The sequence below is a fragment of the Podarcis tiliguerta genome, assembly GCF_965153285.1.
Source record: "Podarcis tiliguerta genome assembly, chromosome: 16".
NCBI lineage: Eukaryota > Metazoa > Chordata > Lepidosauria > Squamata > Lacertidae > Podarcis > Podarcis tiliguerta.
Window position 1 is genome coordinate 20,222,032 of NC_139549.1, and position 13,279 is coordinate 20,235,310.

Genomic DNA, 13,279 nt, shown 5'->3' on the forward strand with positions numbered 1-13,279 from the left:
ATAGTCACTGTAGACAATGCTGAGCTGAGATGCAGGCCTCTAGTTTTGTCGCTCATGGCAGCCATTTTGTGCTGGCACCCACATTTTCATCAATATGTGAGCACGGGGACACCTTTTATTTTTTACCAAAAAAGGAAGGAAGGTAGGAAGGAAGGAAGGAAGGAAGGAAGGAAACACTGGCTAGATGAATCAGTGGTCTGACTCGGTGCAAGGCAGCTTCCAATGTTTCAGACGCTGGAGAACTCCAACTCCCATCAGTGCCAGCTAGCAAGGCCAATGGTCACAGATAATGGGAGTTGTAGTCCAGCAGCTCCTGGAGAGATGCAGGTTCTCACACCCTTGTTTATCTGGCTGTGAGCTTTCTCCAAGTCTCTTCCAGTCGCACACAAGCAAAAAAAAAAAGTGTTTCTCCCCCTTTCATTCAATCCCTCCTTGCTCTTCTGATGAGTGGCTGGCTACCTGTTTTTCTCAAGGATCCAAGCTGTTTTGCTTACCTGTTGTATAACTGCTGGGAGCTGAAAGTATACAGCAAGTACAGGGTGTTCCCTGTGAGGAAGGCCAGGATCCAGAACACCACCAGCACAGACCGCTTTTCCTGAGGAGAACAACAACAACAAAAAGCCCAATGTGTAATCCCAGAGACTCCAAAGATAATTCTCTGCCACCATTAAGACTAGCAACTTGCTGTATGAAAAAAAGAACTCCAAGACTGCTGAACCTACTTGTCCCTGTCTCTGCTTTCATTGCCTGTGGTGAATTTAGTCCCTGGGGAAGGGATGGGTCCTAAGGAAGTTCATAATGTAAAACAAAACAAAACCCCACACTTTTTTTGTTATGTAATCACAGAAAAATAAGCAGCAAAGTTCAGCTGATCTTGACATTGCCTTTCCATGGAGGATGTTGCTATTGGTTTGAAACCTATCTTAGGAAAGGAACTCCTCTTAGCCCTTGGGTTTCATTATGCCAGGAGTCCAGAGATCTCCCTTCAGACCCTTCCACCCCACTGCCAACCGCCAACCACTGTCCAGAGGACCCTTTGGGCATCCCTGTTCCGCAACTCACCTTCAGGGACACCTGTTCTCGGAGAGTCGAGTTTGCATATGCGAACGTGCTTGCCATGCCGATGCACAGAGCAATTCCTACAGAGAGAAAGAGAAGCACGACCTGTACATCTACCACAGGGGTCACCAACCTAAGGCTCATGGGCTGGAAGCGGCCTGCAGAGGCCGTTTGACGGACCCATGAGCTGCCCCAAACCAAGCCACCTGCCCACTGTGCTGAACTGGTGCGGCAACTCGCTTCCACGGCACCTGAAACCGCGTCTGCGCAGACGCAGAAAAACGCGGTCGCATGCGCAATCCAGCCCACACAGGGCTCTCCGCGGGACCAATCTGGCAAGATAAACCTTGCTGACCTCTGATCTAGCACAACAAACAGCAGCCATGTCATCCTGCGCTCCTACACGAGGGAAGCAACCAACCCCACCCAAATCATCGGTCACCATTCTGAGAGCAGGAGTGTGGATGGGAATCAGAACCGTAGCTACAGCGGGGGGGGGGGGGCTAGCCGGGGGGGGGGGGTGTTGCCCCAGGTGAAGCCTCCAGAGAGATGCCATTGAGGCTCCCAGCCCCCCCCCCTCTCTCTGTGTGTGTGTGTGTGTGTGTGTGTGTGTGAAAATACATGGGAGGTGAATGATAGAATGATGTTGGATTGAGGTTAAGGGGTTTTTAGCAATAATGTTATGAAAGAATATGTAAAAATGGGATGTTAACAGATGGAAAGTTAAATTTAAAATATATTAAGATCAAGATTAAGACAAAGGTAAAGAGGGAAAGGATTTGCTGAACAAACAAACTGAATTGGAATACAAAGAGGGGAGGTGTGGGGAGGTCCAAGAAACAAGCAAATGTAAGACATGTTTTGAAAGATTGAATTGTTTTTAATTGCTTTTTATTTTTTGTATTTTTTCTTCTTTTGTTGTTTTTCTATTTTTATTTTTTTGTGTGAAAATCTTAATAAAATATTATTAAAAAAAAAAAAGAAAATACATGGGAGGTTGGGGTGTGTGCCCAACTGGGTCTTTGACCTGGGTGAAATAAAGCCTAGTTTTGCCCCTGGATGGCATATTTCTTCTGATGCATTCAGTGACACAGTGGTCCGGGATTGCAGGGGGTCAAAGACACCATTACTATCTCTCCAGTAGGGTCCTTGTCTCCAGGGGCCTACAGCTGTCCAATCAGAATGAAAGTAGCTTTTAATCCACTGAAATTAAGTCTTTTCACCCTCTGTGCTGTTTCAAGGGGATGGTGAGCAAGTTCTGTTACATATATAATGGACCTTCAAGGAAAACACAACTGAAGTCACTCCGAAAGAAGACATCGGAGCACTCCAAACTACTTGCCCGTGTGCATACACAGGAAATATCAGACCTCGCTGAAAGGTGAACCCTTGAGATTATTGCATGATTCTAAGATTATTGTATTTTGATTATTAATATTTTATTGGGGGAATCAATTATAATGAAATAAAGTAATTCAGAGCAAAAAGTGGGGGGACGCGAGGAGGAAAAAAGAACAAAGGTATGTATAAGAAAGTGTATGTGGGGGGGTATGTGTACAAAAATGCAATGTAATATACCCCCATACATTCTTATATAAATTGATATACAGTCGTACCTTGGAAGTCGAACAGCCTAGTTCTCGAACGTTTTGGCTCCCAAACAACCGAAACCTGGAAGTAACTGTTCCAGTTTTCGAACGTTCATTTGGAAGCAGAATGGTCGACCAGGCTTCCGAGGCTTCCAATTGCCTGCAGGAACTTTCTGCAGCCAATCGGAAGCCACACTTTGTTTTCAAATGCTTTGGAAGTCGAACAGACTTCCGGAATGGATTCCGTTCTACTTCCAAGGTACGACTGTAGTGTTATTATCCTAATACATATGTAGATGTCAATAGCCTCCTTCATTCTGTATAAACTCATTTCAAATGTTGTCATATTTATCCAGACAAAAGCAGCGAGTGTCTTTCTACGGTTGGTCCATTGATTAAAGTGTATCCTATTTTTATACAGCCGTACCTTGGACTCTGCTCCGGAAGTCCATTCAACTTCCAAAACGTTTGGAAACCAAGGCGCAGCTTCCAATTGGCTGCAGGAGCTTCCTGCAGCCAATCAGAAGCCACAGAACCTGCGTTGGAAGTTTGGGTTCCAAAGAAAGTTCACAAACCTGAATACTCACTTCTGGGCTTGCGACGTTCAGGAGCCAAAACATTTGGTAGTTGCAAGGCATTGACTTCCGAGGTACGACTGTATTGTAAGATTATTGTATGATCTTGGAAGGTTGTATAATCACAGAGGTGTGTGTGTGTGTGGTTGTGACTACCATGAAGGGCCCCGAACTCCTGGATTTGCTGCTACACTACAGTGGGACCTCGGGTTAAGTACTTAATTCGTTCCGGAGGACTGTTCTTAACCTGAAGCACCACTTTAGCTAATGGGGCCTCCCGCTGCTGCCGGAGCCCGATTTCTGTTCTTATCCTGAAGCAAAGTTCTTAACCTGAAGCACTATTTCTGGGTTAGCAGAGTGTGTAACCTGAAGCGTATGTAACCCGAGGTACCACTGTAGTGGATTCACCAAGTTCTTACATTTGCTTCAAGTGTTGAATGAGAGGCCTTACCAAGCTTATGCTGGAAACAGACTTTCGCCAAGAGGATCATGATGAAGGGGAGTCCCTTCTGCAACCAGGAGACGACCGCTTTCAGCTCCGAAAGAGCAGGGGCTGGTGTCCCAGGCTGATCCTCAGGCCCCTCCTCGGTGTGTCCGTGGCGGTCGCCGCCGGCCATGTGCAGCAGGGAGGAACCGCGCTGGTGGCTGTGGTGGTAGTGGTGGGGCTGCTGCCGGTGGTGGAAGGGACCTCCCTCTGGCCGGCTGGGGCCCTCCTCCCGCGAGGAAGGCATCTGGATGAACACCTCCCCGCCTCCCGCCGAGGACCCCAGGACCAAGCTGGATTGGAAAGGGGTGGCTGCGATGGTGCCCGAAGGGATACCCCCCAGTCCGGAGAAAAGCTGCTGCGGGGTGGGAGCTTCCGTCTTGAGACCTTCGAAAATGCCGCCTTCATCCACACTCGTCTCGGAGGAGATGGTTTGACTCCGGCTTCTGGTATAAACACACACACATACATCCAAGTAATAATATACAGTGGTACCTTGGTTCTCAAACGCCTTGGTTCTCAAACGCCTTGGTTCTCAAACGCCTTGGTTCTCAAACGCCTTGGTTCCCAAACACCGAAAACCCGAAAGTAGGTGTTCCAATTTTTGAATGTTTTTCGGAAGCTGAACGTACGATGTGGCTGTCAGCTATTGTTTCTGGGGCGCCTGCACTAATTAGAAGCTGCGCCTTGGTTTTTGAACATTTTGGAAGTCAAATGGACTTCCGGAACAGATTAAGTTTGGTGCTTTTGTTTGGATTAAGTTTGGTGCTTTTGCTATATATTTTGCGTTTTCGTTTTTGAGGCTTTTTCGGTTAATTTGTTTTTGTGACTGTGTAGAAACCAGTTCAGCTACTGATTGATAGTGTGACTGTGGAAATGGATAAAAGCCCCCCATCCAAACAATGACTATCATCAGTGCAGGTAAGAAAAAAAATGAATTTTAATTTTTATCATCTACAATACTGTCTTATTTATTTTATAGTACAGTACACTGGTTATTGCTTTCATTTTATGGATCATGTAAAATTCATGTTAAATTGCTGTTTTAGGGGTTGATTTTAAAAGTCTGGAACAGATTAGTCCGTTTTGCATTACTTTCTATGGGAAAGTGCACCTTGGTTTTGGAACGCTTTGGTTTTGGAACAGACTTCTGGAACGGATTAAGTTTGAGAACCAAGGTACCACTGTATTATTATTATTATTATTATTATTATTAATAGTAATAAGGAAAGAAAGAAAGAATCAGATTAAACTAAAATTTGTTTAATCAGGTGCTAGCTCGAATGCAAGGAAAAAACGTTCTCCTTATACACCCGGTAGATCGCTGCAGTCTGTGGGAAAATCTCTCCTGCCAGCTCCAAAGATCTCAGAGGCCCCTTGCTCTGAAGTGACTCCAAGAAGGGATTTTATTTCATTTTTTAAAATAATTTTCATTGGTTTTACAAATACAAAGTACTAATAAACACAAACTAACAAGAACATGGGACGCGGGTGGCGCTGTTGGTTAAAGCCTCAGCGCCTAGGACTTGCCGATCGCATGGTCGGCGGTTCGAATCCCCGTGGCGGGGTGCGCTCCCGTCGTTTCGGTCCCAGCGCCTGCCAACCTAGCAGTTCGAAAGCACCTCCAGGTGCAAGTAGATAAATAGGGGCCGCTTACCAGCGGGAAGGTAAACGGCATTTCCGTGTGCAGCTCTGGCTCGCCAGATGCAGCTTGTCACGCTGGCCACGTGACCTGGAAGTGTCTGCGGACAGCGCTGGCTCCCGGCCTATAGAGTGAGATGAGCGCACAACCCTAGAGTCTGGCAAGACAGGCCCAAACGGGCAGGGGTACCTTTACTTTTTTAACAAGAACATATCTATGTGAGGAGATTCTCCAAATCCTGGGACTTCCCTCCTACCCTTCCATGGAGTCTTATTTTAAACATCTACAACTGCATATTCATCTGTACACCATTTTTTATATCAAGCCATATTGTCCTTAATATTCTTTGCACTACAAGCGGGTCAAAATCCTGCTCTTGTTTATATCTGTTTACAATGGTCTCCTAAATAACTTTAAAACTTTCCCTATTTTTTTATAACAACAGCCACCCAGGAGTTATTAGCTCAGAGTTGGAAAGAAGACGAAGTCCCGACCAGAGAAGAATGGCAAACCAAGCAGATGGAATATGCTGAGATGGCAAAGCTGGCTGGAAAACGCAGAAACCAAGAGGACAAAAACTTTATCCAAGAAGGGATTTTAGAGTGTCTAGCCCTGCTCTGCGGGGACGTGGGTGGTGCTGTGGGTTAAACCACAGAGCCTAGGGCTTGCCGATCAGAAGGTCAGCGGTTCGAATCCCCGCGACGGGGTGAGCTCCCGTTGCTCGGCCCCTGCTCCTGCCAACCTAGCAATTCGAAAGCACGTCAAAGTGCAAGTAGATAAATAGGTACCACTCCAGTGGGCAAGTAAATGGCGTTTCCGTGTGCTGCTCTGGTTCGCCAGAAGCGGCTTAGTCATGCTGGCTACATAACCCGGAAGCTGTATGCCTGCTCCCTCGGCCAGTAAAGTGAGATGAGCGCTGCAAGACCAGAGTCGGCCACGACTGGACCTAACGGTCAGGGGTCCCTTTACCTTTACCTTTTACCCCTGCTCTGTGAAACAGCCTCCCTGCCAAAATACAACAGGCGCCCAGATATATACACCTTCCGGAAACAACAGCATTTTTGTTCCGATAGGCTTTCCCAGCTGGATAAATAGGTCTGTACCACTTGTCAGTTTTGCTTTTAAATCACAGCATCATAGAAATGTAGCTTTGGATGGGGACCCAAGGGTCATCTAGCCCAACCTGCTGCAACGAAGGAATCGCAGCTAAATGCATTTGTGGCTTTAATTATCTCACGGGTAAATCATCTCGGGACTGTGGTTTAGAGGGGGATTGAGAAAGTAATTGGAAGAAGGAGGTGGAGGAGAAGAAAGATATTTCAAAACACAACTTGTTAGAAGAAGAAGATGATCAGCAAAAGTCTGAAGCCACAAAGAGACACATGGGAGCTGTGAAATCTCTCCGGGTTGTGGATCCATCCCCTGCGCCCCAACTCCTCCAAGTTTAGAAACTATGTGTGCAGCCAGGCAGGCCCCCTATGGAGTTCACCAGCCTCACCGGACCTCTTTATCGACTCCAAGCATCTCCCAAGTCACACAAAGCCACTGCTTCTCAGATATTTTTATAGCTACTCCTCAAAGGCTAGGTTCACACACGAGGCACACAGGGAAATAAAACAGTTAGCAAGATACTTTGTCATGTGGCTTTATGCCCCCAACTCCAAATTAACGGGGCAATGTTCCTAATCGGATCTCCCAGGGCTCAGGAATTAAAAAATAAACCACAAACACCAACATCTCCATGCTCTTCCCTAGGAACATGTGAACCACGTACAGAGCATCTCGATTGCCTGGCAAGGTCATAACGTCCCGATCCAATACTATGGGGGTCCTCTAGGGTAACACTCCCATAGGAGGCACCCAAGAAAGGCTTGGCAGAAAGACTTCTATCTTTAAGTGGGGGGTGGGAGCAGTTATGCATTTATGGTTCCTTTTAACCCAACACGGCTGACTTTGCTTTGTGACATGGATTAAAAGAAATCCTGCCACAGCCACTTCAATAACACCTCTGAAATCTGCCGGCAACCAATCAAAAACAGCCCTGAAAAGTCTAAAAGTAAATACAGTATTTTTTGCTCTATAAGACTCACTTTTGCCCTCCTAAACAGTAAGGGGAAATGTGTGTGCGTCTTATGGAGCGAATGCAGGCTGCGCAGCTATCCCAGAAGCCAGAACAGCAAGAGGGATTGCTGCTTTCACTGCGCAGCGATCCCTCTTGCTGTTCTGGCTTCTGAGATTCAGAATATTTTTTTTCTTGTTTTCCTCCTCCAAAAACTAGGTGCATCTTGTGGTCTGGTGTATCTTATACAGCGAAAAATACGGTATTTAAACCAACAACCCACAATTAAAAGAAATGCAACAAAACTTCTTGGAGGCTTTTATGATTAAGCAGCGTATACCGCTTATGTTAATTATGTGAAATAATTAATGACAACAGGGAAAGCAACACGGGCACATGCCGAATCCCAAGTCCAAAAAGGGTTCTGTTTTTACCAGTTTGCTCAATGAGGGAATTGAGGGGGACAGCGAGGCATCTACTGGTACCAAGGTCCATAGGTACGGAGCCACCACCAAGAAGGCTCTGCAGCAACGTTCTTCAGGCAGCGCCTTCCATAGAACATAAGGGCTCATATGAAAACAGGCTGCAAGGTCTGCAGGCTTAGGCCATAAAGCATAGAACCTGTAGCCCCCTGGATGTTGTTGGACTCCAGCTCCCATCAGCCCCAGCCATCATGGCCAATGGTCAGGGACGGTGGGAGTCATAGTTCCCCACCCCATTCCTGCTATACATGGTTTGGGTCCTGTCAGGAAACTGCCATCAGTGTCCGAGGGAGAGAGCAAGCTCCGAAGGGATCCCAGGAGTGGGAGGGGCAGCCCATCTTCTGGGGGAGAGAATCAGCGTAGCTCCAGTGGAGAAGGGGGGGAGATGGGGGAATCGGCGAGGCGATCCCATGACTCCTTGCCGGGGACCAGCGGGGAGAGAAGGGGTCCTCCGCTGCCCACGCCCTCCTTGCGCAGAAGGCTTCCACGCAGGGAGAGTAGACGAAGACTGGGCATCAAAGAACTTATTTGCTGGAAGAAGTTTAAGAAACGCCCACTGATGGATTCTGCCAACGATTGAGACGATCACGGGCGAGGGGCTGCCCGGACAGGAAAGGTTCACTCAGGCAACCCAGCCAGACGTTGGGACAAGCTTACGCACGAGCAACCCCTAGAACCATTACAGGTCCATTTGGATACATAAAGAGCCACCTTCTCTTTTAGAAACCTATGTGTTGTTTAAGGCAGCACTGAGAGCCAGTGTGGTGTAATGGTTAGAGAGCTCAGCTAAAATCTGGGAGACCAGGGTTCAAATCCCTACTCAGCCACAAAGCACATTGGATGACTCTGGGACAGAATCTTTTGTCTCTTAGCCAGTGTTAGAAACTCAGTTACGTAAGTTAGACACCAAATGGCTCTGTAAACCAAGGTTACAGTCACCAAAATGGAATGTCCGGTTGCCATTTGGGGGCAAGATGGCTCTAAAGTCTTATTTTTCAAAGGATGGGCTGACTGAGATTGATTCTCAGTTAAACATGTGGCTAGTTCAGATGACAACACTGAGCTACGTTCGGAACTTTGAGAACTTAAAAGAAGAAAACTAACTTGATCCAGGGACAGTCCACATATCTATCAGCTGATTCCAATCTCTTTTTCTTACTGAACCATTCATAACTGTCAAGGAGCTGCCATCAGCTCAGAGGCGAGAAATAGAAGGGCAGTTGTGTTACAGGGAGCCTCCAAAAATCTTGCGAAGCAGGTCCTCTTCCGGAGAGGAGGAAAGCCCCACCTCCAGTGGAGAAGAGGGGAAAGGACCAGAGGATGCTAGTGAGAGCCTTAATGCCGCTCCTGAGCAAGCCGGGGGGGGGGGGGGGGCGGGAGCACGCCCTTGCCATCCCCCATCCTGCGCAGTAGCCTGGGGCGCAGGGAGGGGCGGAAACGGTTGTGGGTGACGAAACTTTTATGTTGGGGGAGGTACAAAAAAAGACCACTCCCGGATTCTGCTAGCGATTGAGCCAGCCATGAGCTTTGGGGCTCTTCACTGTAAATAGTCTGCACCAAAATAAAGCCTGTAAAACACAGATTGGAGTCCTGCCTGCTTACTCTCGAGCAACTGCAACTCCACCTGACAATAACGTTAGAATATTCTTCGCAACTGTGAGCAGGGCAGTGGGGTGAAGCCTAGCTACAACAATTAACTATCACATTGTTCACTGCTCCCGCTGAACAGAAGAAAAAAAAACATTTTGGTTCCTGAAATTCTGATTGTGCAGGTAAAATAGAACAGATAGAATTCTATAGGATGGGGTATTAAGTGTGTGAAAACAGGCAAGATCCGATGATCCCCAGGTAGGCACCTTCAGATGGTGGAGACATCAGAAGCCATCCTGGCACCCAGGCATCTTCACTTGGTCGCAAATGGCCAATAGCCAGGTGCAAAATGCGCCTGGCACCTGCCTAATTGTGAACAAGCCTCTTAGCCTAACCTAGAATTGCTGTGGGAATAAAATGGAGATCAGGGGAACCACATATGCCACCTTGAGCCGCTTGGAAGTGTTTACAAATCCAGTAAACAAACTGTGGCCTTTCAGATGTTGCTGTGGGACTCCAATTCCCATCAGCCCCAGCCAGCATGGCCAACACTCAAGAATGATGGGAGTCCAACAATATTTGGAAGGGCACAGGTGTCTCCACCCGCATCCCTAGTGAGTTGTTAAGATAGAAGGATGCCGTACATTTAAAACAGAACTAACCTTTCAGGAGGCAGGCTGTCCGTGATGCTGCTGTGCCGTCTCTGCATCTTCCTTAAGACTTTAAAACACAACACACTCAACATTAACGTGGCAGATCAATGGTGGCAGCGAGGAAGTAGTGGCAAGGACTGGAGAGACAGCTCCAGCACAGATGGGCCCCCCATTCACTCAGTGGCAGGGAGCGCAAAACTCTTACTGGGAAGGCTGGACAAAGATCATAGCACAAGGCAATGGGTGCAGAGCAAATCTCGGAAGCTCCAGGATGAACGCGACAGCAGCGCCCAGGAGAAATAGATCTCTGGAGGGAAGTCAGGTCCTATCCTTCAGGTCAGTAGCTGCATCAAAAGCTGACGACCGCAGCAAGTTTGTGTTGCAAGGAAGGGAAGCGGTCCTTGAGGAAAGCGATGGAGAAGTCGTGGCTGGATTGGAGCATCAACTGCGTGGTTCTCCAGATGTTGCGACCCTGAGAGATTTTGCAAAGGAAAAAGAAATGAGGCAGGAAAAATAGGAAGGAGGGGAGTCAGAAGACAAAGGGCTTCTGGCAGCACCTTCCTAGGCCACAATCATACCGCAAAGTGATTTGATACCACTTTAAATGGTTATAAAAAGGTAAAGGTAAAGGTAAAGGACCCCCTGACAGTTAAGTCCAGTCGCAGACGACTCTGGGGTTGCGGCGCTCATCTCACTTTACTGGACGAGGGAGCCGACGTTTGTCCGCAGACAGTTTTTCTGGGACATGTGGCAGCATGACTAAGCCGCTTCTGGCAAAACCAGAGCAGTGCACGGAAACACCGTTTACCTTCCCGCTGGAGTGGTACCTATTTATCTACTTGCACTTTGATGTGCTTTTGAACTGCTAGGTTGGCAGGAGCTGGGACCGAGCAATGGGAGCTCACCCCATCACAGGGATTCAAACTGCTGACCTTCCGATCGGCAAGCCCCAGGCTCAGTGGTTTAGACCACAACGCCACCCGCGTCCCCTTAAATTCTTATGGCTCTCCGCAAAGAATTATGGGAGATGTATTTTATTTAGGGTGCTGAGAGTTGTCAGGAGGCTCCTATTCCCCTCCAAGGGCTTCAATTCCCAGAGTTCCTTGGGAAGAGGGGCTGACTGTTAGGCCACCCTGGCCAAATGAGCATCCCCTCTCCCCAGAGAACCCTGAGAATATAGTCCCGAGATGAGGAACACAGATCTCCATCACGGAGTTCAGAGCATCCTCAGAAACTACATATCCCAGGATTCTTTGGGGGAAGCACAGTTTTGCTTCCATTCTAACCGAAAGCCAGCTCCCCACCACCTCTCTGCCTTGACTGTGACTGAGGTTTTCAACTATACTATTTATAGTACTTGTCCCCAAGACGTATCCAAACACAGGCTTTTATATCTTAGGCACCGCTGCTTTCTGCGCTGCTGCTTTTAGCATCTGCTGGTGCTTTCAGCCTGGTTCTCGTCTAGTGCTGTTTTAATTTGTTTGCAATTTCATGACCACTGTGTATTTTTCTTTTCTTTTTACATTTTATGGCTTTGCTTTGAAAACATTGTGCACCATCCAATGAACTTAGAGGTTAACAAATGGCAGAAGAATGCTGTAAACAAATAGAGAATTTAAAAAAGCAATTCACAAATACTTTCAAGGAAAGCACAGACAGCAAAATACAGTTACTGATGCAAAAGTATTTCCAATACAAAGCTATAATCATGGAGTGACCTGCCGTAGTCCAGACTGGATTTCAGTTGCGCCTGAAAACCTGAGACAAGATGCATCTTCTCCAGATAGGGTCACAACTGGTATGTTGGTTAAAAAAAACAAAAACATGTCCTGCCCATCACTGTTACCTGAGCTTCCCAGTTAATGCCAAGTCTAGAATTCTTCCCCCTCATTCTACATATGGTTCTTAGCTGTAGTTTTTCACTGGAGGTGAGTGGAATTAACTTGATAACTGCAGCACCCTTCATCATACTTAGGCTGTGAGAACATCATACAGCCCCCCTGCACCACAATTCTGGGAGCTGTAGTTTAAGGGTGCTGGGAATTGTAGATCTGAGAGGGATAAACTAGAGTTTCCAGCATTCTTTGGTGACTGAGAGTGTGTGCTTTTAATATACAGTGGTACCTCGGGTTAAGAACTTAATTCGTTCTAGAGGTCTGTTCTTAACCTGAAACTGTTCTTAACCTGAAGCACCACTTTAGTTAATGGGGTCTCCTGCTGCCGCCGCGCCGCCGGAGCACGATTTCTGTTCTCATCCTGAAGCAAAGTTCTTAACCCGAGGTAATATTTCTGGGTTAGCGGAGTCTGTAACCTGAAGCGTATGTAACCTGAAGTGTCTGTAACCCGAGGTACCACTGTACCACCTCTGAAACAGGAAGAGGCCCTATTCCAAGACAGACCTGTGGCCTGTCTAGCCCAGTTTGTAAACACTGACTGGCAGCAGCTCTCTGGGAAATCTCTCCCAGTCCTACCGACATTGGGGACACGAACCTGGGACCTTTTGCATGAAAAGCATGGGCTCAACTGCTGAGCTACGCATCTTTCCCATTGAACGTTCCCCTATCCATACAAACAAAATTTATCCCTGCACATGCAAGAACAAGCAGGTCAGGATTCTGGGTCGAGACTCCTCCCCGATGGGCTGGTTGTTTACATGCAGGCCTATATGTCCCAAACTTGGTAGGGAGGAATATACCCTAACGCCAGCAGCTAAAACAACAGCCTGAAGCGGTCCAGGCTTTCCACCTCAGTGAGATCTAGGCCCTTGATCAAAGCATTGGCTGTCCCTCTATATTTAGAGCGAGAGATAAACCTGGCATTCAACACTGGGATGTCTTGCTGGTTGGCCAGGGGCATGAGATGGGGGCGCAAATGAAGGGGGGGCAACCTTAACCCTCCCAAGCTTAGCCCCCCCCCCCCAATCTTTCTTTACTCCTGGCTTATTTTTATTTTCCAACCAAGAAAGGAGACGATCGTCTTGGAACTCCCAGCCACCCATAAAGCAAGAGAGCGATCAGAAATGAATGGAGGAATAAAAACATACACCATCACCATCCCTCCGCGCCTGATGGAACATTATATTACCTGGTCCCCGGGCTCCGAGGCGGATCGGCCCCTCCCTCTTTGCTCCTCCCTCATTCCCTCCC

General features: G+C 47.5%; 1 protein-coding gene and 1 long non-coding RNA gene across 2 annotated transcripts in view; one reads left to right on the forward strand and one right to left on the reverse strand.

Moving 5' to 3' along the window:
* Window positions 1-13,275, reverse strand: part of RNFT2 (ring finger protein, transmembrane 2) — a 31,383-nt gene extending 18,108 nt beyond the window's left edge. Inside the window, exons 1-5 of the mRNA XM_083417469.1 lie at window positions 13,218-13,275; window positions 10,143-10,605; window positions 3,675-4,153; window positions 1,063-1,139; window positions 495-595 (exon numbers count right to left, since the gene is read on the reverse strand). Coding sequence (XP_083273595.1) covers window positions 495-595; window positions 1,063-1,139; window positions 3,675-4,153; window positions 10,143-10,225 — 740 coding nt within the window. The 5' untranslated portion in view covers window positions 10,226-10,605; window positions 13,218-13,275. The remainder of the gene's footprint in view (window positions 1-494; window positions 596-1,062; window positions 1,140-3,674; window positions 4,154-10,142; window positions 10,606-13,217) is intronic.
* Window positions 1,639-4,709, forward strand: LOC310666565. Its single transcript, XR_014505963.1, has 3 exons — window positions 1,639-1,687; window positions 2,056-2,440; window positions 4,545-4,709. It is a non-coding gene; the product is annotated as an uncharacterized lncRNA (long non-coding RNA).
* Window positions 13,276-13,279: the final 4 nt, after the last annotated feature.